Here is a 22,715-nt window from a genome sequence, read left to right on the forward strand (position 1 = left end):
TTTCCATTTCCTATGAGACAAACAGACGAGCATTAGAGATTCCCTGAAATTGTCTCTGTTTAAAAAGAGAGTTTTATATGGCTTTCTACCTCACAAATGAAGATTTTTTTTTTAAGCAGAAATTTTGCAACGAAACCTAGCTAATGAAGGAGAAAGTGGTTTTGAGCTTCAAAACACCACTTAGCCTAATGAGGAAAAAAATAAGAGATGAGGGCAAGTGCTTGCTTTCCCTGTTTGGAACGTCATTCATCCATGTAACAGATGTTTCTCCAGCTCCTCCCGGGCACCAGCCTGTGGGAGGCACCGGGGATAGAGGGATGAAGAACCCTGGGCTCCATCCCAGAGCTGCTCCCACCTAGAGGGAAGGTGCGGGTAGAGATGGCACAGATGGGAGGTGCCGGTTGAGTTGGGTCAGGCCAAGGAGGGCGATGGGTGAGTGACCTCAGTGAGAACTTTTCCAGTGCAACCAGGGGCCAGAAGCCAGGCCAGAATGAGTGGCATCGGGAAGTTGAGGATATGTTGTCTGTAGTCCATGCATCGAGCACCCACTGTATTCCAGACGCTGGCTGGCCATTGGGCATTTTGGGGAATGGTCATTGTTCTTGGGAGCTCCCAGTGTAGCCAGGAAAACAGACCCTTTTGAGAAGAAGCAGCTGGAGGGGTTGCTTTTCTTCCTGGATAAGAGAGCCAGAACATCTTTGTATTATTTATATCTACTCTGACAATCTTAAAAAAAAAAAGAAAAAGGATTTGGATGGCCCAACCGTTCCACTCTTGGTTACTTGCCCACAAAACGTGAACACATATTTTCACAAAAACAGGGTCATAGTTGCACTATTCTTAATAGTCGAAAACTGGAACCCACCCAAATGTCCATCGTGAGTAAAATGGATTATAAATGGTGGTTATGTTCACACGATGGAAAACTATGCAGTTATAAGAGTGAATTATCTACAGCGTCACACACATATGGATGAACTTCACAAACATAGTGGTTGGTGAAAGAAGCCAGACACAAAAGGGTAGAGACTGGATGATTCTGTTTACACAGAGTATGGAAACAAGCACAGCAATCTAGCTGATCTGATGTAGAAGGCAGGAGAGTGGTCCCCTTTGGGTAAGGCAGTAAGTGGGAGGGAGCATGGGGGGCTTTTGGAGATGCCGGTTAAATTGTCTTTCTTGAGCTGAGGACTGGTTTCACAAGCATGTTCAGTTAAAAAATTAGTCACGTGGAACACTTACTTTTTGTGTACTTTTCTGTGTGAATGGCATACTTCAGTTAAAAAAATAAGAATTGCTTTTTAAGATCAAGGCACAGGGGAGAGCATAACCGTGGATGGGGGGAAGGAGTCCGTGCAAAGGGAAGATGGCAGAGAGCGGGAGGGGAGGGTGATGGCGGGGTTGGACCATGTAAGACAGGCATGGAACTCGGTGCATCCACGGAGGAGTTTGCTTCTTTCCAGAAGGAGGAAGGCAACCTTCCTGGCAGTTTGGCCAAGGCGGTCATTAGAAAAGTGGTGTAATGTTGGCCAGTATTGCTTGATTGTCTCAAATATTTTGAACAGTAGGAAAATAGAGCCCCCCATGTGCATACACTCACCCCAGGGGCTGTGGGTTTTGTTTTGCAACCTTTTTTTCCTTTTCGAATCTGCCTCAAGTCTGAGTGGAGAAGTCGCTGCATTTTTCAGTAGCGCTCTTCCATCCATCAGACTGTGTAGAGTCTGGCCCCCTCACCCACACCTCCTCCAGCTCTGTCCCCAGCTGGGTGGGTTGGCAGGAAAATTGAGATGTATAATATCACAGTGGAGCCCACGAGCGGCTTGGAGCTGCGGAGTGCTCGCCTATCAGGTGACCCGAGTCAGTATTTCCCGTTGACCGTCAGCGTAAAAGTCAGAGTCATAAATAATGACGGGTTTTGGAAGCCGTGATTAAAGCCACAAATCAAAGAGGAATTTCCATGTATGCGTGGTATAGAAAGGACGGCTGCTCGTGAGCTGGGTCGGTCTTTTCAGCCAGCCCACTGCGTAGTGCTAGTAATAACCATCAGTAGCCCTCAAAGATTTGTGATACAAAACGTTATGCACTGGACGGATCCGCTCATACAGGAGCTAATAAATCAGTGTGGGTCTTGTTAGAGAATGGCATTTATACAGGGAAAGTTTGCCTGCGCAGCTTGCCATTGAAATTTAGTTAAGTCAACAAAGACCTGCCATGTGCAGGGGTCAGTTCCACCTTCTGCGCCCCCCCCCCCCCACCAAGTCAGTGAAGAAGCAAGAACGTTCTTTATCTTTCACATGGGCTGGGTTTGTCTGGTGTAGCTTTTAGAAATAGTCCCAATTTAAGAATCTGCATTAGTATTTATAAGCCTGTTAGCAAGAAGGGTGAAGCCACTTTAAATAATGCATTAATGGATGGTTTACTCTAGTTTCCCCCCAAATCATATAAGGCCTTGCAGAGACTTAGTTATTGTTCATCGAAGAGTGGCTAATGAGAAGCGCTAAGAATTATCAATTACATAAGTTCTACATTAATACAGTTTTCTCTCTCTCTTTTTTTTTAAGTACACATTTTGCAAATAAGGCTAGACTCCTTCTCAGCCACCATCAACTAATCTTCTAACATTTTGAAAGTGGACACAGACAGTGGGTCACATCTGTCACATTTTCTCCCAACCATCGTCCCCTAGTGCTGTGTTAGAGACAGAATATTGGATCGTATGGATAATTGGGCTGGCCCAGGGTGGCGTATCTCACACAGAGTTATAGTGACAGGATGACATGTTGAATGGAGAATCGTAAATATTGGGAATGCCTGGAGAACGGATTCTTAATGAAAATGCTTGCCGGGATAGACGTGCTCTAACATTCTGCCTCCGTCTCTACCTCTGTTCATGTCTGGGCCAATAAAGTTATCTCACTGGACATGTTTTATTGTGTTTATTTTTTCTCACCTTTCCACTTCAGACCAGTTCTGGGGTGGCTGCTCAGCTAGAGCTTGGTGGCTTCGTGAGAAATCTCTGGCTTCCCGAACCCCTCAAAGGCAGCAGACAGCCAGTGCACTTTCCTCTGCTGTGTTCTTCCCTTCCTCTGGAATGTTCTTTTTCCCTTTCCCAGATCCTCTGTCTCTTCCTGTGTGGTAAACTCCTACTCAATCTTCAAGGCCCAGCTCAAATATCACTGCTGTTGTAGGGAAGCATCTCCCACCCCCTCCTTCCTCCTCCAAGCAGAGCTGGTCTCCTCCCTGTTTTGTTTATACCTGTACCCTATGGCTCTTGCCACCGGGTTGTTGTGGGTTGTTATGTGTGGGAAGATCTTTGTTCCCTTGGCAGCTTTTGGAGTCTGGGGACCATGCCTTTGTCATCTCTGAACCGCCAGTACTCTGTCGAATGTTGAGTTATAGTTTACTGTTGTCACCTGAAATTAACCCTGGTGGGTGGGGAGAGGACGTTTGAGATGGGTTTGCTGTTAACACGCCTTCTGCTTTTCGTACTAGATCTTCTGATCTTTTTTGTGATGCAAAATGACCTGGAAAATTTCTTTTCTTTCTCTCTTTTTATTAGATCGTATCTATTGTACTTTGAACCCGTAAAGCACATTCACCTAACATTATACTTAAAGCGTTAATTCACACTTAGGCTGCTTTAAGACAGATTGGCGTCTTGTGAAGAGCACTGACACACAGGCGCGTGCTCAGGGTCCCCTGTGTGTTTTCGCCAGAGCAACCTCACCCAACTTCTGTTGCGCTCCAGCCTGTTTTATTTATTTTTTATTTTTTTATGTAGTTTTTTGGCTGTGTTGGGTCTTTGTTTCTGTGCGTGGGCTTTCTCTAGTTGCGGTGAGTCGGGGCTACTCTTCGTTGCGGTGCCTGGGCTTCTCATTGCGGTGGCTTCTCTTGTTGCAGAGCACAGGTTCTAGGCGCGCGGGCTTCAGTAGTTGTGGCTTGCAGGCTCAGTAGCTGTGGCTCGAGGGCTCTAGAGCGCAGGCTCAGTAGTTGTGGTGCACGGGCTTCGTTGCTCCGCAGCATGTGGGATCTTCCCGGACCAGGGCTCGAATCTATGTCCCCTGCATTGGCAGGCGGATTCTTAACCACTGTGCCACCAGGGAAGCCCCCCCCCCCGCCTGTTTTAAATGATGACTCTACTGACAGCGTGCATGATGTTTGGTAGATAACCCCTGAGTAACCAGTTGGTGTTGAGGAGGATCTGGGAAAGTGAAAAACGTTTATTCCCCCACGGTTGTAGCTTCCAGAAACACATTTAATGAGGGAGGAGGTTTTTGTTTGTTCACCTGTTTTTTACTTAGTCACCTAGCATCAGAGTCAAAGGATAATAATTCTGTTGTACTTTGTAAACTGATCAGTATCTCATTGAAGTAGAGCCAGCCTCATCTTCAGTTGGGTGAGCTTAAGGCTACTGCTTCAGGACCCTCTGGTTTGGGTTGGATGGAGGTGAGCTTTATATCTCTTAGCTGGTTAGCTGGCTTTTTTAACTTGGACCATCCCCCTGGCCCTGAGATGCACCAGGGCCACGGGGACGTGGACCCTACGGTTCAGGGAACATGTGGACACGTGGGTGTGCAGCTGGGGACAGGGTGCTGAGCAGAAGGTGTGGCAGGAGGGGCCCCTACCCCTGCAAGTCAAATCGTACTTCTCAGCCTCTCCCTCCCTTTGTTAGGTTTAAGTTATTAGCCATTTTTGGTAAAGGGTCAGTGATGTCCTGTGCAAACTTGCCAATGAAGCTCACACGTGGCAGAAACATAGAAAGCAGCTGCTGCCTAAAGTCAATCATCGCGGAGACAGCAAATGAAGCGGATCAGGATCAGTATTGTTTTTAAAATATTTTAAGTGAGCCAAGAAGGCTTGAAGGTATTAGAGACTATTTTCTTAAGAAGGCTTTGCTTTTCTGTGTTATATTAAGCTTTCTTGAGTGGAGTAGGTAACTTTTTTTTTTTCAAATGTAGGAAAATAGAATGAAAAAATTTGAACAAGGCATTATTCATATGCTACCTCATGTTTCATTTCTAGCTTGAATGCTTAAGACTCCTGATGTGTGTGGATGACCTGGACTTGTGGATCCTCAGGATAATCGACTGCTCCTGATAGCACCGTGTCCACAGACCGTTGCTCCTTATTCCGTGAATAGTTGCCCGTTTGCCCTCTTAGCAGTGGCTAGAAATGTAAATTCTAGATAATTCTTTCTGAGAGCAGGAGTTATTTTATGTGTTGCTGCCACTGCCAGGAGGCGCAGCAAGCTAGGCTGACAGATCTTTTTTTTTTTTTTTTTTGCGGTACGCGGGCCTCTCACCGTTGTGGCCCCTCCCGTTGCGGAGCACAGGCTCCGGACGCGCAGGCCTAGCGGCCGTGGCTCACGGGCCCAGCCGCTCCGCGGCACGTGGGATCCTCCCGGACCGGGGCACGAACCCGCGTCCCCTGCATCGGCAGGCGGACTCTCAACCACTGCGCCACCAGGGAAGCCCCTAGCCTGACAGATCTTTACCATTCATTCATTCATTCATTCAGCAGCTCTTACTGATGGCCTGCTGTGCGCCAGGCATATCAAGGAGTCAGTAAAAGATTTTTGCCCTGGGTGCGATGGTGGAGGATTGGGGGGTGGACCCAGCTGATAAACAGTAGACGTGGGAAGAAAAGGTTCTGTGTGTCAGAAGGTGATACATTCTCTGGAAAAACAGAAAAGTAGATCAGGGTACGGTGGGGTGTAGATGGGAGGCATGCAATTTCAAAATCAGGTAGTCAGGGTGGACCTCATTGAGAGGATGAGTGAGCAAAGCTTTTACTGAGAAGAAGGAAGTTATCAAAGAGGACATCTTGGGGAGCAGAGTTCTCGGCAGAGGGAAGTGCTGGGCTGTGTGATGGCCCTCAGCCAGGGAAGTGACTGGGGTCATGGGGAAACAGCAAGGAGCTGCGTGGCTGGAGGAGAGGGCAGGGGTGGGAGATGAGGTCAGAGAGGCCAAAGGGGGCCAGGTCATTCCTGCTGACATGAAGCCCCTTCCCTTATGGGACCATCCACTCACCGGGGGCTGCTCAGGTAACACCTAGCTTTTATCTTCACAGTGGTTGTCAACTGGGGACCTGTGGCAGTGTCTGGAGACGTTTTTGATTTTCACAAAGTGGGGAGAGGATGCTCCTGGCATCTAGTGAGTTGAGGCCAGGAAGGCTGCGGAATGTCCTGTAATGCACAGAACAGCCCTGCCTCGGGCTGTTAGAATGTGGTTCAAGGGCCAGTCATGCTGAGGCCGAGTAACCCTGCTCTGTTATTATATAGTTCATCAGCTGTTGATTGATTCAGTTTGTCTTTGAAGACTTAATAAAAAAACAGCAACATTAAAATATCAGGGAAAGAGGTTATTAATCACGGTATCTGGTTAGAATACTGTCAGAGTTGACGTTGAAGAGTTGACGTTGATGCTGGCTGTTTTCATTCACTTTGTGGCAAGGGGTTCCACATCTGCCTTGCATGTACATTTTAGTAAACTCTGGTGCTTTTATGGAGTAGTTCAAAAAATTTAACACATCATTGACAAGTAAATAGTAATAGTCTGACTGATAACCTCATCAATTTGGATTCAAGTAGGATTTTGAAAGGGGCCAGGATGTTGATCCACACAAAGAACAATGTTTACCTGTATTTGGAACTTGGAGTAAAAGATACTATTATTCACATATGAATGTGATGCTCTTAGTAGGGAATATTGTCCTTGGATTATACCAATCCAGTATTTTTCAGAAGTCTGTCATTTGTGTACCGCTTTTCCTATTTGTGCTGTATCTATATACCACCTGTATTTTTCTTTGTATCAAATAATTTCTTTTATTGAAACACATTTTGGGGAACTTGTGTGAATTGCTCAACATGAAACTTAACCAAAATATCATAAGACAAAAGGAAAATCACATGATAAAATTCTAGGTAGACACAGTTGTCTGCGAAGGATTCTGAGTGTGAGCCCTGCTCTGTGTTCGAAAGGAAGATGAACCAGTTTTAGGGAAGTGTTGAAGACACGCTAGTCGAAATGAAACTTTCTTTGATTAATCAGAGAATTGAGAAGAGAATAACTTTCCCACTGTGTGGTTTAGGGATATTTAATGTCCCTTCCCCGTGCCACACTGGGGGACGTGCCGTCCTGAGCTGTCCATAGTGAGGCCAGGTGACGGCTGTGCATTTGCAGACTCGCTGGTGAGGTCAGAGCTGCAGTTGGAGAGTACGTGACCGACCTGGGATGTAAAGGAGGCCGGTCCTCTTTGGCTCTGATTGGCCACCAGCGGTCTATTAATGCAGAGCGCTCCCAGGGAGGTAGCCGTGTGATAAGCTGGTTCTTTGTTCTGTACAGCACTAACACTGTGATTCCACTTCTTAAAACAAAAATCCCTGTAATTCAGATTTCTTAGTATTTCCAGTGAATTTTACACGTCTTTCTTCCCTCTGTCCCTCTTTACCTACTTAATATGAATCACCAAAATTTAATTCTACTATATTCACCGTTAGGGTGGTGGAATACTTCTGAGGAGCCCATGCGCTTTGTATCGGGTGTCGGAATGTATTCATTTTATCGTAGCAGCTATGTGGTAGTCTTGACCTGCGTCCCGCCCTGAAACTAAGACCTCTCATTTTTGCAAGCAGAGGCGAATGAGTTAATGTCTTGGTTTCTTACTAACTCGCTGTGCGCGCGGCTCCAGGTGGCTTTAGGCTAGTTGCTGCGCCTCATGTTTCTTTTGGCGGAAGCTAGATTTTCTCAGCTTCTCAGGGGCTGTTAGACTCTCATGAATTGAATCCAGGTAGTCGAAGTCTTGGGAGACTGACTTCTATAGAAACTGCTATGTATTAAGTGTGGGCTATGTACCAGGCGTTATGTGACATGGTCCCAGGGCGTAAGGGCCCCCAAGTCTAGCCGTGGAGACAGAAGCAGTCTACTTAGAGTTACTAACGCACCACCCCACGTACGATGTTGGAAACTGACAACTGTATAGTTCCGTTTCTTACCCTCCCACTTTACGTGGCTGTTTTTATTGCATTGTACATCTACGTGTTATAAATTCTCCAATACGAAGTTGTAAGTTTTGATTCGTATTGCTTTAAACCATTGTGTGTGTTTTGAAAAATCAGGAGGAAAAATAGTTTTTAAAATATTTACCCACATATTTACTGTTTCCAATGCTTCTGATTCCTTTTGAAGGTAAAGTTCCCAAGTGGTACCACTCCTCTTCCGCCTGTAGGACTTCACTGAGCATTTCTTTCAGTCCACATTTGCTGGCAATATTTAAAAGAATGTGTTAAAAAATAAATTCTTAGTGTGTGTGCTTTTTTGGTTCCTTTTTAGTCTGACAGTGTCTTTCATTCATCTTTCTCCCTGAAAGATATTTCACTGGATGTCAAGTTCTAGATTGATGGTTTTTCTTTCAGTCCTTTAAAGGTATGCTTCCACGGTCTTCTGCTTCCACTATTTCTGGTGAGGAGTCAGGGGACATTCAAATCATTACTCCTTGTACGTAATTTTTGTTTTTCTTTGCTGCTTTCAAGATTCTCTTTGGTTATTAGCGGTTTGACTGTGATGTGTCTAAGTGTGGTTTTCTGTGTACCGTGGACTCTTGAAGAACTTGGACTTGAACTGTGCAGGCCCACTTATATACAGGTCTTTTCTCAGTAAGAAATACTTCAGTGCCACATGGTCTGTGGTTGGTTGAATCTGTGGATGCAAAGGAACCACGCATTTGGAGGACAGACTATAAGTTAGACTTGGATTAACCCCGGTGTGGTTCAAGGGCCAACTGTGTTTATCTTCTTGAGGTTTGCTGAGACCCTTGATTTTATGTATTTGTTCCTTTCACCGAGTTTGGAGAATTTTTGGCCATTGTTTTGTCATCTCCATTCTGTTAAGTCCGCTCAGTGAATTTTTAAATTTCAGATATTGTTTCAATTTTAGAATTTTTATTTCGTGTCTTTTTATAGTTAACATTTCTTTGCTGAGCTTTCTTATCTTTTCACTCATTATAGGCATATTTTCTTTTATATCCATAGGCATTTTATAATAGTTGTTTTAAAATCCTTGTCTGTAATTCTAAAATTTTGATCCTTTCAATATGCTTTGATGTTTTTTAGCTAGTTCAAGTTTTCTGTTTCTGTGTTTACTGAGTAATTTTGGAGTATAACCTGGATATAGTGAATATTATGTGCTGTAAAAATCTCTGAATTCTGCTATATGCCTCCAAAGAGTGTTGATTTCTTTGTTTTGTTTTGTTTTATTTCAGTAGGCATTTAAATTGAAATCCAACTCTTCCCACTGTCTCTCCTGTAGTGGATAGCACCCCAAATCTCATTTCAGTTCTCCTAGCCTCAGCTATGCTGGAGTTTACCACACAGGGGCATGGTTTAGGGGTCAAGCCAGAGTTTGGGCTGAGTTTAATACGAGGGCTTCCCCTCATATTCCCCCCCACCCCCACCCAGCAACACACTTTCTAGTTGCTGTGGTTACCCTGAACCCTGGGGGGGTAGAAGCCTAAAAAATACGAGTGACATAATGCGCTCAGTGGCTCAGCCATAAGAACAGCAGCAGCTGACATTTCTAAAGCGCTTATGTGTGTCGCGTGCTACATAACTATATCTGTGTGTCCATCTGCTGTCATTTAACCCACCCTGCAGCAGTCACCTGACGTAGGCATCCAGTTTACTAGAGTGAGAAACTGAGAATCAGAGAGGTGAGATATTCACCTGGAGTGCACCTTCTAAGAGGCAGAGCTGGATTTCAGAACCAGCTATTTCAACTCATACATTATGCCTCTGATGTCTTTTAAGTGCGAGGTCTGGGATTTAATCTTTAAGTTTTCTTCACGTTCTTTAGATGCTTTTCTTTGCCGTTGGTGTTCTACGGTGCTTCTAAGTATGGATTTGTTGTTAATCATACAGTTCAGGATTTGTACTTCTTCAAATTGAATATTCATCTCTTATATTCTGGAAAATCGTTAGCCATTATCTCTGAATATTGCCTCTTCCTATTTCACTAATCCGTCCTGGAATTCCTACTGGACTTGTCTTAGACCTTAGCATTCCATTCTTCATGTGCCTCAATTGCTGTCCCGTATTTTCCATCTCTTTAGTTCTCTGTGCAGTGTTCTGGGTGAGTTGCCAGATCAATCTTCCAGCTCACTAACTCTCTCTTGAGCTGTGTCGAAACTACTATTTGAGCCAGCTACTGAATTTTTAAATAAATTGTCTCTATCTTTCATTTCTACTTGGTTCTTTTTCAAATGTGCCTGTTCCTCCCACCCCGCACTCTCCTCTCTTTTCATTACGGTGTCGACTTTAAAACTCCTATTCATTCTATGCATAATTCTTTGACAGCGTACTTCAGATTTTTTTCTCATCTCTCTAATCTTGGGGTGCACATCCTCATTTGTTGTGTCTGTTAACCCTTCCTCTTGATGGTTTGTAACCATGTATAGTGTGAAAATTTTTATTGCCTATTTATCTTCAGCAGGGGTTGTTTTATGAAGGTGCGTGCTTATTGGATTGTAAGTCTCTTTAGAACAGCTTGTTTGCTTCAGCAGGGATGCCTGGAATTGGAATAAATCTGGACAGTGGTCCTCCCAGTTGCTCAGTATGAGGCGCCTACACTTTGCAAGTCGTGTAAATCTGGTCTCTACACCCATAGGTCATGCAAGGCTGTGGTTTTGATTTCTCAGGAGTGAGCGTCCTTTACCCTACTCCCACCTTAACTGTAGCCCCCTTTCCACAATTGTCTTATATTGGGGCTTGGTTTCAAATTCACCACCGGTATTTTTTATCCCCGTATAAGCATCAGAAGTCTAGTGCCTTAGCCCTACCTCTATGTAGGTCTTTAATGTTGACCATAGGGTGTCAACTTCTGCTAAAGCGGTTGTTTCCTAGCAACACACAAGTGGTTTATCTTCCGGGGCTGTTGTGCTGATCTCTGCGGCTCCCTCCCCTCGCCTGGCCTCCTCACGCTTCCTGCTGGGCAGCTGAGAACCCTCCAGGTGGTCAGCCGCTGCCACCTCAGGGCTCTCCTTGTTTGTGACAAGGAGAGATCTTCTCTGGGAGATCCTAGTGCTGGTCTGCTTCTTGTCCAGTGCCTGGAAACTTTTGTTTCATTGATATTTTTCCTGGTTTTTCTAGTTGTGTAAACCTTGCAGGTCTTTTACCTTCTCGGCTGGAAACGGAAGTCTCTCTCGCCTTCCTTCAGTTGCCTCGGAGGCCACAACCCTTGCCTTTGGCTTTGTTGTGCTTTCAGCCTTCATCTCAGTAGGTCTTTCTGCACATCTCTTGAAAGAGCGCTGGGCCAGAATGCAGAACATTTAGGTTCTAAGAATTGCAGTTTTTGCTGCTGGCTTTGGGGGCTCTGAATATAAAATGAGGGAATTTATCAAGGAATGTGCTAAGGTTCCTTCTTGCTTCTTTATGATTTTATATTATAACATTCTTGTTTTAAAAAAAATTCAGTATTTTCATTCATTTAGGTTTCTTTTGGTGTTCCTTCACGGCACTACTTTTTATTGAGCAACTGTTACTTGTCAGGTATTATACTGGGCGCTGGGGTTACAGCCCCTCCGTGGAGCGGGCAGAGCTGCTGGGAGACAGACACGAGCAGCCACAAAAGCTGGTGCCAGCACCTCTGTGGCGGTGTCAGGACGGGAGAGCCACAGCTCCAGGAGAGGCTGTAGCCAGGGACTGGCCTTCCCCCAAAGGCCAGGGAAAGGCTCTTTTGGACAGTGACACCCAGGCTGGGGTGGGGCGTAGCGATTAAGGAGTGATAGTGTCCCAGGCAGTGGGAACAGCACGTACAAAATCAACGAGATGAAGGCTTTTGGTGTGTTTGAAGAACTAAGGGAACGCCACTGTGGCTGAATCCCGGGCAGGGAGGAGGGAGGGATTTCTTTGAAAATTAAGATTAAAATTTCGGTTTCCTTTCTGGCAGGACAGCATAGTGCAACATCTAGAGTCCGACTGTTTGTGTTCAGATTCTGACTCTGCCACTCTGTAGCTGTGTGACCTTCGGCAACCTTCTTAACCTCTTCCCCTCTAGGTGGATTGGAGGACTACGGTCCCTCATGCAACGGCATGAGGGTGACAGCCTTCTTGGACGTTCTGGGCCAGGACAACCTGCCTGCACTTGCTCGCCTGGAAAAGTACACTTTCAGCGGCAACATCTTCAACTGGTAAGCTGTGCCTGGCCTGCGTACGGTTAAGGGGCCACTGGCGGCCACCTGTCTGTGACAGCCTTGCAGGATGCGTGGTGGAGGTGGAATACGGACTGTTCCCTGGATGCTGGGAGTCTGCCTGAACAGCACTGCGCTATTAAGGTTTCCCATTATTCTTGTTGCTGTTTTACTGACCACCAGGTAAGCCAGGAAGGAGACGGTGGTGAAATTTAATGGGATTTAAATAATTAGGATTGCTAACTGGCTTTCCTTCACATGTATGGTGCTCAGAAAAGGAAAACGTGTCCCACAATTGAGAAGCATCGCTCGGTGCGTTGCTCGCCTGTCTTGTGTCTTGACGGCACTGGGCTTCAGGGGCCTTTGTGCCACTTGTCCTGCACATTCTGCTGTCACTCCTCGTGGTGCTGGCAGGACCCTCCTCTGGGCTCAGCCCATGTCTCTTCCCTTCAGCAGATGACCTTGACTCTTCCTTCAGGAGGAAAGCAGGGACTAAGGCATCCCTTTCAGTTCCCAATCCGCCCAAACCTGCATCTGCTGGCACTTCCCTCCTCCCTCAGAGAAGGCGCTCTCTCGTCTCCCGTCTCCCTCCATCTTCTGTCTCTTCCTTGTCACCCCTTCTACGGGCCCTTTCCTTCCACTTCAAAACCCTCTCTCTCTCTGACAGTTCTGTGGACTCTCCCCGGCCCTCCCTGCATCCCTTCCCTGAAGGACAGGTTCCGTTAAGACTGGTTCCTACTCGCTGTCTATTCTTACTACTCCTTTAAAAAATTACAGTCTCTGCTTTTACATCTGTTAAATCATAGAAGGTGAGCTCACAGCAAGTGCTACTGAGCGAGCCCAGTTATCATCCCAGATCTACAGCTGGGGAAGTGAGGATGCTGCGAGCGGCGTCTTTTGATGAGCCGCTCTTCATTGAGCCATGGAGTCCACGGTTTAGCAACTTTCTCTTTTAGGGTCTGTGCTTTTCATGTCCTGTGTAAGAGATGTCTGCGTCCCCGCAGGCCACTAGCGTATTTTCTTACACTGTCTTCCTGAAGTTTTGTTGTTTGCCGTTCACACTGGGAGCCACAGTCCACCTGGCATTGCTTTTCTTGTTTGGTATGATGTGAGGGAGAAGTCAGGTTTCATTTCCCTCCTGTGGTCTCCAGTTAACCCAGGGCCATTCATTGAGAGCGCTTTGATCTCTGCTCTGCATTGCCACCTTTGTCTTCAGTCAGGTGTCCGTTTCTGGACTCTCTAGTCTGCTGCATTGGCTGTGTATCTGTCGTAGCACCAGGACCCCACCATCCTCATTACTGCAACGTTGTCATCCAATTCTTGGTATCAGAGAGGTTACCTGATACCTTGCTATTCCGCTTTGTTCTCCAAGATGGTCCTGGCTGCCGTTGGCCCTTTGCATTTCCAAGTGTATGTTAATACCAGTTTATTGGTTTCTAGAAAAGAAAACCTACTGGGATTTTCACTGCAATTGCCTTGCATCTATAAATCAATATGTAAAGAATTGATATCCTTAAAATATCTAGTTTTCTACTCCTTCCATTTTTTAAGGTTTTCTTCACTTTCCCTGTGTGTGTGTGTGTGTGTGTGTGTGTGTGTGTGTGTATACACATATATACATATACATGTATAAACATACACATAAATAACTATAAAAGTATAATACATGATTTTCTGTTGTAGAGATCTTTTGTATCTTGTTAGATTTAGTTCTAAGTATTTGATCTTTTAGGCTAATGTAAATTGTATCATTTCTTTCTTTTTTTGTGTGTGTGTGGTACGCGGGCCTCTCACTGTTGCGGCCTCTCCCGTTGAGGAGCACAGGCTCCGGACGCGCAGGCTCAGCGGCCATGGCTCACGGGCCCAGCCGCTCCGCGGCATGTGGGATCTTCCCGGACCGGGGCACGAACCCGTGTCCCCTGCATCGGCAGGCGGACTCTCAACCACTGCGCCACCAGGGAAGCCCTGGCAGGCAGATTCTTAACCACTGCGCCACCAGGGAAGTCCCTCTTGAAGGGGTCATTAGTCTTGTAGAATTTTCCACATTCTGGATTTGGTGGTCATTATTCTCATGGTATAATTTCATGTGTTCTTTTGTTCTCTGTATTTCCTGTAAACTGAAAATTAAACTTGGAGACTTGATTAGATTCTGCTTCAATTTTCTTTTAAACAATACTTCATATGTTGTCTTGCGTACTTTGTGTTACAAAACATCAGGAGGCAAGTTCTGGTCGAGATGTTAGTATTGAGCAGTGGGCGCAGGTGTTCGATTCTTTCACTACAAAATTCCTTACCAGCCTTTCTTCTAATGATTTTAATGGTCACAAGTAATCACCGCTTAGATCTGTTATTTCATTGTCTGTTGGCAAGTGTCTGTGGAATCTGTAGTACGGCCCCCTTTTCCATCCTGTTGTTGGCTCTGGTTGCCTTTTCTCTTTTTTTTCTCTAGATGATTCTAACCAGAGGATTATCAATTTTATTAGTTATTTTGAAGAATCAAGTTTTGTCTTTGAATTCCTCTGTTATATGTTCATTTTCTAGTTCAGTAATTTTTGCTCTAATCTGTATTATTTTCTGCCTTGGAGTTTTTTTTGGGGGGGAGAATTTAATTGCTGTTCTTTTTCTTACTTCTTGTGGGGAATGCTCAACATTTTACTTTCTTGGCCTTTCCTTTATAACATCTGCATTTTACATTTTAAGATTGCTTTTAAGTACTATATTAAGTATTATAAACACTTAAACATTATATTAGTTGCATCCTCAAGTTCTGATAGGCAATATTTTCATTACCTTTTAGTACAGAGTATTTTTAACATCCATAATGATTTCTCCTTTGACCAATGAGTTATTTAGAAGTATGTTGATTAATTTAGAAATATTTGAAGATTTTTCAGGTATCTTTCTGTTATTTGATTCTTAGTTTAAGTCTTTTGTGGTCAGAGAACATACTTTGTATTATTTCTCTTCTTTACAAGTCGCTGAGGTTTGTTTTATGGCTCAGGAATCTACTCTAACTTGTTGCATGCTTCATGTGCGCTTGAAAAGAACGTGCATCCCAACGTTTTTGGGTAGAGTATCCTGTCAATGTCAACTTGGAAAGTTGTTTGAAAACATTATTCAGGTCTTGTCTATTCCTGTTTATTTTCTGTCTTCTTGTTCTGTCGATTACTGAGAGAGGAATGTTGGAATCTGTGACTATAATCATGGATTTATCTGTTTTTCTTTCAGTTCTAACAGTTTTCATTTTGTGTATTTCGAAGCTGTGTTCTTGGGTGTGGACACACTTAGTATTGCCCTGTGTTCTTGAATAAATTGATCTCTTGATCAGTGTGCAATGTCCCTCTTTATCTCTAGTCATATTCCTTTTTCTGAAGCTTACTATGTTTAATATTAATATATATACTTCCGCTTTCTCTTGATTAGTGTTTGTATGGTATATTTCTGCCCATACTTTTGTTTTTAACCTTCCTATGTCTTATATTTAAAGCCTGGTTATTGTAGAAAGCATATAGTTGGATCTTGCTTTCTTATCCAGTTTAACAATCTGCCTTTTAATTTGAATGTTTAGCTCATTTACATTTGTTACTATTGATATGGTTCAGTTTAAATCTACTGTCTTGCACTTTGTTTTCTGTTTGTCTCAATTCTTCCTGGTATTTTCCTCTTTTCCTGCCTTTTTAAGAAAAATCGAATGAGTTTTTTTTTTTTTTTTTTTTGCGGTACGCAGGCCTCTCCCTGTTGTGGCCTCTCCCGTCGCGGAGCACAGGCTCCGGACGCGCAGGCTCAGCGACCATGGCTCAAGGGCCCAGCCGCTCTGCGGCATGTGGGATCTTCCCGAACCGGGGCACGAACCCATGTCCCCTGCATCGGCAGGTGGACTCTCAACCACTGCACCACCAGGGAAGCCCGTGAAAAATATTTTTTATATCATTTTTACCATTTTCGTGCTTTTTAGTTCTTTTTGTAAACTGTCCATTTCTCTCAGATATCCTTTTGCCTCAAGAACTTCCTTTAACAATTCTTGTTAGCACAAGACCACTGTCAATGAATTCTCACAGCTTTCGTTTGTTGGGAGGCTTTTATTTCACTTTAATTTTTTCTTTAATTAACAGACTTCATTTTTGTGAGCAGTTTTAGGTTTGTAGAAAAACTGAGCAGGACGCACAGAGAGTCCCCGTATTCCCTAACTGCCCCAGCATGCCCATCTCTTCCAGTGACCTGCAGCACGTGAATGAGACTTATTTTCAAGTCCTCGTCTGACTGTTCCCACGTCGGCGGCCGATAACCTCACCCCTCCACGTCTCCCTACCCGACACCCGCTCATCCGCACGCTCGTCTCCCTGCCTCGTTCCTCCACGTCCTTCTTCTCCGTCTTTAGAATCGCATCACTGTTGGTCATCATCGATTTTCCTGCCTCCTTACAGGCCTCGACTGTGAGCTCCTTCAGAGCGGGACCTGGAACTTGCTGGTCTCCGCACCCCCGGCTTCCTGCCCCTAGTCCAGAGCCAGTGGGGCTAACTCATGATCATAACTGCACGAGTGGGTGAGGGAAAGAAGGGACGAGACACCAAGCGTTCCTTCCGTGGTGACATTTCCAGGGAACATTGCCATGTGAAATCAAGCCATCCTCTTTCTTTATGTTTAAAAAAAATTCGCAGAAATAATACATGCTCTTTGAAATTTAGCAGTTTCAGGAGTCAAATAGTGAGAGTCTCCCTCCCTCCCACACTATAATCTTAGATAGTACCCATGAGCCGTTCAGTGTATATATCCTTCCACACGTTCCCTAAATGAGTGTACGTACATATGAGTGTGTTTATATGTACATGTATTGCACACCTATGCAAAAACATAATTTTGTTAAGAAATGGGTTCATACTGTACGTAAAATTCTTCCTCTTGTTTTTTCATTTCATGTATCATGGGCATCTTTCTAACTCAGTGTATTTCTCTAGGTACCTTTAAAAATGGTTGTATGGCATGCCAGTGTATAGCTACATCGTAATTTATTTTAGCTTCCCTCTTTTGATAGACATTTTGATTGCAATTCTTTGCTTCTATCGTAATACGGTCGATGGCTGATGCACTAGAGGACTCATCATGTGCCAGGTGCCATGCTCTGAGCTTCCCGTGCACGGTCTCATGATCTCATTTAAGCTTCCTCACACTTTCCTGAGGTGCACAGTTGTCCACTGTTCTTTCATGTCATTAGCACAGCTGACAGAAGTATCGACTCTGATGCTTCTGGACTCTGCTCATCCGCTGTGACCTCGCCAGGTCATTCCGACATCAAGCAGCCAAAGTGTTGGTGCCAAAGCACCAATGTGTTTGCGTCTTTAGCTCTCTCGCGTTCTGCATTCACAGCGGTGGATGTGCCCCTGCTTCAGGGCCCTCTCTTACCCCTTTCCTTGCTTTCCTTAAGAGGGCAGGCCTCCTGTGACCACTTGAGGCGGCATGCAGTTCTGTCTATCTGTTCTATGGCCCTACAAGCAGATTGGGGATCTTAGTTGCTTGATTTCCCCCGGGAGGCTGCCATGAATGTGGTCCAGTGAAATGTAATCAGGGACTTCATAGTGTCTGTTCCGGCTTCTTCCCGGACTGGGGCGCGAACCCGCGTCCCCTGCATCAGCAGGCGGACTCTCAACCACTGTGCCACCAGGGAAGCCCACTTATATTTTTAAGTTGTACATTTCCAAGAAATTGTATATAAGCTTTGATAGCTGATTGGCTTGCTTTAGATTGTGATCATTTTAACTGAAAATAGAAAAATAAACCCTTCCATATAGCTCCCATATTAGTTTAAAATATTCATATGAGTGTGACACAACGCTTTTAAAAAGGCCCAAGTGGATGTTTTGAGTCCTTAAATGGATTCTCTTTGTAAATGAGTCACTGTTTACAGTGCTGAAGCAATTGTATGTGTTAAATTTAATGTGGTATATTGGAGCTAGAGCCGCTCTTTTGTTTAATGCTTTGCCTTAGAAACAATTGGGGTGCGTGGATTGTGGGGGAGTGCATTTATGAAAGAATTATTTGTAACGTATACATTCTGGCTGGAATTTGAATAAGCACAACCCGTAGGTCTCGCATATATGCCATTAGTTGTAATCGGTTTTGGACGCTGGCCCGGCATGCAGACGTCTTGCCCCCTCCTTGATTTATATATGGCTTGTTATAATAGAGTTGTCATTCTCTCTTCTTTTTATGTTTTTGTATTGCCGTATAGCTTATCAGCTTTTTAAGCTTGTCTGTAGCATAAATACTCTAAATGGGAAATGATTTTTAACCTGCATTTGTCTAATTTCCTTGATGAAGTATTTCAGTAGGAAAAGCTAGAAACTATCAATATATACTATATAAGATGCTTGGCTTATTCTTATATAATTCTTTTGTCTCATTTTTTCATTGCTGCAGAGCCCACAGTGTGGGCTGAGCTGCTGGAACAAATTCCTCCTATTGCCATTTTTCTACAAGAAAACAGGTCTGATTTTCCAGTGGTGCTCTCTGAACATCTCATACCCATCGTGGTGCGGTGCCTCGCAGATCCAAACAACCAGGTGTGAAAAATTATAACCTTAAGGTCGTCGTAGCAAATTCTCTTTCGTCTTATTTCCGCTGATGTTCGTAATTCAGGAAACAGCTGCTTAGAGTTAAGTGACTCAGGAATGAAAGGTCCCTTTGTGCCCAGTTTCTTTAATCACATAGGAAGGTAGATGGCACGCATTCTTATTATCATATTTCTTTTTTTCCCCCACTTTTCATTATGTAAATTTTCAAACACACCTAGCCGTGGCGAGGGTATTAAAATGAATGCCCATGTACTCTCCACCCAGCTCCAACTATCATTAACACTTGGCCAGTCGTTTTTCATTTATCTTACCCAGATAAATCCAACCCAGATAAAAGCATTTCCCAGACATTTCAACTGTAAATGCTTTAGTATTGCTCCCTAAGAAATACAGACACTTAAAAAAATCCCCATAGCGACAGTACCATTATCACAAGTATAAAAACTATCAGTAGGTCCTTAATATCATCTAACATCTAGTGACTGTTCAAATTTTCCCAGTTTTGTCATAAATCTGCTTTTTGCAGATGGTCTGTTCAAATCAGAATACGCACAAGGTCTACACATTGCATTCGATTGATGTGTCTTTTAAATCCCCTTTAATTTGTAACAGTTCTTCCTCCTCTGCTATGTATTTGTTGAAACTAGGTCATTAGTCCTATAGGTTTGTCCACATTTGTGATCCGGCTGATTGCATTTCCAGTGTTGTTTGAGATGTCCCTCTTTTCCCAGCATTTCCTCCAAACTGGCGAAGTCTAGAGGCTCAGTCAGACTCAGATTTTTGTATCGTATAGTGAGAACACTCTTTAGGTGTTGCTGTGTTTTCCTGCTGCATCAAATCAGGAAGCACAAAAGCAGTGTCGTCGCCGGATTACGTTCTGTCAGCCGTATCTGTTTATGACAGAGTTCCTCATCAATCTGTGATCAGCCATTAGTTATCATCACCTAGATCTGGGATTTTGTTAGAGGTTGCAAAATTGTGATGCTCTAATTCCGTCATTCCTTCTTTTATTTTCTATTTTTTGTTGATGTATAGTTGGTTTACAATGTTGTGTTAGTTTCAGGTATACAGCAAAGTGATTCAGTTATACATACATACATACATATGTATATATATTCTTTTTTTTTTTTTTTGCGGTACGCGGGCCTCTCACTGCTGTGGCCTCTCCCATTGCGGAGCACAGGCTCCGGACGCGCAGGCTCAGCGGCCATGGCTCACGGGCCCAGCCGCTCCGCGGCATGTGGGATCTTCCCGGAACCGGAGCACGAACCCGCGTCCCCTGCATCGGCAGGCGGACTCTCAACCACTGCGCCACCAGGGGAGCCCCATATGTATATATATTCTTTTTCAGATTCTCTTTTCTTATAGGTTATTACAAAATGCTGAGTGTATTTCCCTGTGCTATATAGTAGGTCCTTGTTGGTTATCTTTTTTATATATAGTAGTGTGTATCTGTTATCAACATCATTCCTTCTTCTTTTTTTAAATAAATTTATTTATTTATTTATTTTTGGCTGCGTTGGGTCTTCGTTGCTGCCCGCAGGCTTTCCCTAGTTGCAGTGAGCTGCAGGGGGCTACTCTTTGCTGTGATGCGCGGACTTCTCATTGCGGTGGCTTCTTTTGTTACGGAGCACAGGCTCTAAGCATGTGGGCTTCGGTAGTTGTGGCACGCGGGCTTAGTAGTTGTGGCTCACGGGCTCTGAGCACAGGCTCAGTAGTTATGGGCTTAGTTGCTCCAGAGCATGTGGGATCTTCCCAGACCAGGGCTCGAACCTGCGTCCCCTGCATTGGCAGGTGGATTCTTAACCATTGTGCCACCAGGGAATCCCTCATCATTCCTTCTTAATTTAATAGCTGGAATTCTTCCATAAAGAACTTCCCCCTCAGCTATTTGGTAACTCTGAAAAACTGTCTATGGGAGACAGGTTAAATGATTTACTTTTACCCTTTATTTACCAGTTTCTAGAATAATTGGTATCCTAATAATCTACAAGGTTACCAATTAGGTTTTAAAATTTTATGTTGAGTACTATTATGAACTCCTGAATTTTAACATATTAGATATGTTTTAAGCCACTGTAGTTTTTATTCTTTTTAATAATCAAATTGTCCTAGTTTTGACCAGAGGTAACCCTTCAGGTTGGCTCCTGAATTTTCTTAATGTGATCCAGTAGACTTTGCTAGCTCACTTTACCTGGAATCAGCTATTTCTCCAAGGAGCCCTGGTTCCTTTATGAGGGAAATGATAATAAGAAACGAGAATGTGGGTACCATAGATGCTCATTGCTACAAGAGTGGTCATGGCTTCTAGTGACAGAGCAATTTATTTTCTTAAAAAAATAAAAATTCCTCATGAGTTTAGTTGGATTGATATTTCCAACTCAAATTTAAGATTATAGGGCTTTTACTTACTTGATTTTTATATTTGTATCTTTTTATTTGTTTGTTTTTTACGCAGTATAAATCTTCCTTCTCCATGGTATTAATGTGTGTGTGTGTGATGTGTATGTGTGTGTATCTAAAATAAAAATACCAGTAGTATTACTAACAACCTGGTAGGATGACTGAATGTAGTTTAAGATTTCTTTGCGGTTCTTTTTGCTTTTAGGCTATCTCCCAGTAGAGATGCACAGTCGTATTAATACTACTGTATCTTAAAGTCACTTGCATTAACCCTTCTTTTTGTGGTTAAGCTGCCATCCTGATACACAGTTAGGCTCATTTGTTTTCATGTATTTTTCATTTTTAAGAATTGCTTTAGCTTTTACATTTTGACCTAATTTAGACTTGTAATTATTTAAAATGTTTTTACATGATTCTAAAGTCAAAACTGTAAAAGAAAGTACATTTAGAGAAATCTGATTTCTACTCCTGTCTCCCTCCCCGTTCTCTCTCTCCCCTATGGATGTTCATTTTTATTAGCTTTTGGTTTGTTCTTGCCTTCAAAAAATACACACGCACAAATAACTCTAAGCAAATACACGTACGTCCTTGTATCCTGTACCGCCTTGTCCCGCTCTCAGGTGTGAGGTGGCATACTGTCCCTGGTGCTCTCTCCCTTGCTTTTCCCATTGTCTTGGTGTCCCGGAGATTAGCCCGTGACAGGCGAGGGAAGGCGTCCTCGTTACTTTTCCCAGCATCAGAGCACTCCACTGTACTTTATCCGTAGACCTTAGGTCATGTCTACCCTTTACCACATTAAAATTGTTGCAACAAATAACCTTGTGTCATTTCTGTTTCTGTCAGTTGATTCTGGGGATGGATTTCCACTAATTTTTTTATGATATGCCAAGTTTTTGTTATTGTCATTGCCAAGAAAGTCCACAGTTTTGACTTGTATTTTTCCTTTGATCCAAGCATTCTTAAAAGAGCAGATGCTCACTTTTGACTATCAGACAGTGTGATGGGATTAAGGATGTTTTTTTTAAAATTTTTTGTGGTACGCGGGCCTCTCACTCTTGTGGCCTCTCCCGTTGCGGAGCACAGGCTCCGGACGCGCAGGCTCAGCGGCCACGGGCCCAGCCGCTCTGCGGCATGTGGGATCTTCCCGGACCGGGGCACGAACCCGCGTCCCCTGCATTCGCAGGCGGACTCTCAACCACTGCGCCACCAGGGAAGCCCAAGGATGCAGGCGGACTCTCAACCACTTCTCAACCACTGCGCCACCAGGGAAGCCCAAGGATGGTTTTAAATAAGGAAAGAAGTCATCCTGCCTCCACTGTCCTGTCGTCATTATTTTGGTTATTTTCGCATTTTCTTCTCCGGGCGCTTACATGTTTTCCTACGTAGGTCTCATCATAATGCGATGCGGTTTCCCCCGTCCATGCATTTGTTCAGACGGCTTCTGAGCACCCATCACGAGCTGAGCATGGCGCTTCTTGCTGGGGATGAAGAGATGAGTAGGACGGATTTTTCTACCCTAGAAAGCTCGTCTGCGTGTCATAGATGTTGTACATCTTCATA

The 22,715-nt window shown here is 44.0% G+C and overlaps 1 protein-coding gene across 1 annotated transcript in view; it reads left to right on the forward strand.

Annotated features, from left to right (window-relative positions):
- The window catches only part of LOC116739601 (serine/threonine-protein phosphatase 4 regulatory subunit 1-like), a 99,046-nt gene that overhangs the window by 5,359 nt on the left and 70,972 nt on the right, over positions 1-22,715 (forward strand). Inside the window, 2 exon segments of the mRNA XM_032604039.1 lie at positions 5,023-5,174; positions 12,051-12,183. Coding sequence (XP_032459930.1) covers positions 5,173-5,174; positions 12,051-12,183 — 135 coding nt within the window. The 5' untranslated portion in view covers positions 5,023-5,172.

The sequence above is a fragment of the Phocoena sinus genome, chromosome 15, assembly GCF_008692025.1.
Source record: "Phocoena sinus isolate mPhoSin1 chromosome 15, mPhoSin1.pri, whole genome shotgun sequence".
NCBI lineage: Eukaryota > Metazoa > Chordata > Mammalia > Artiodactyla > Phocoenidae > Phocoena > Phocoena sinus.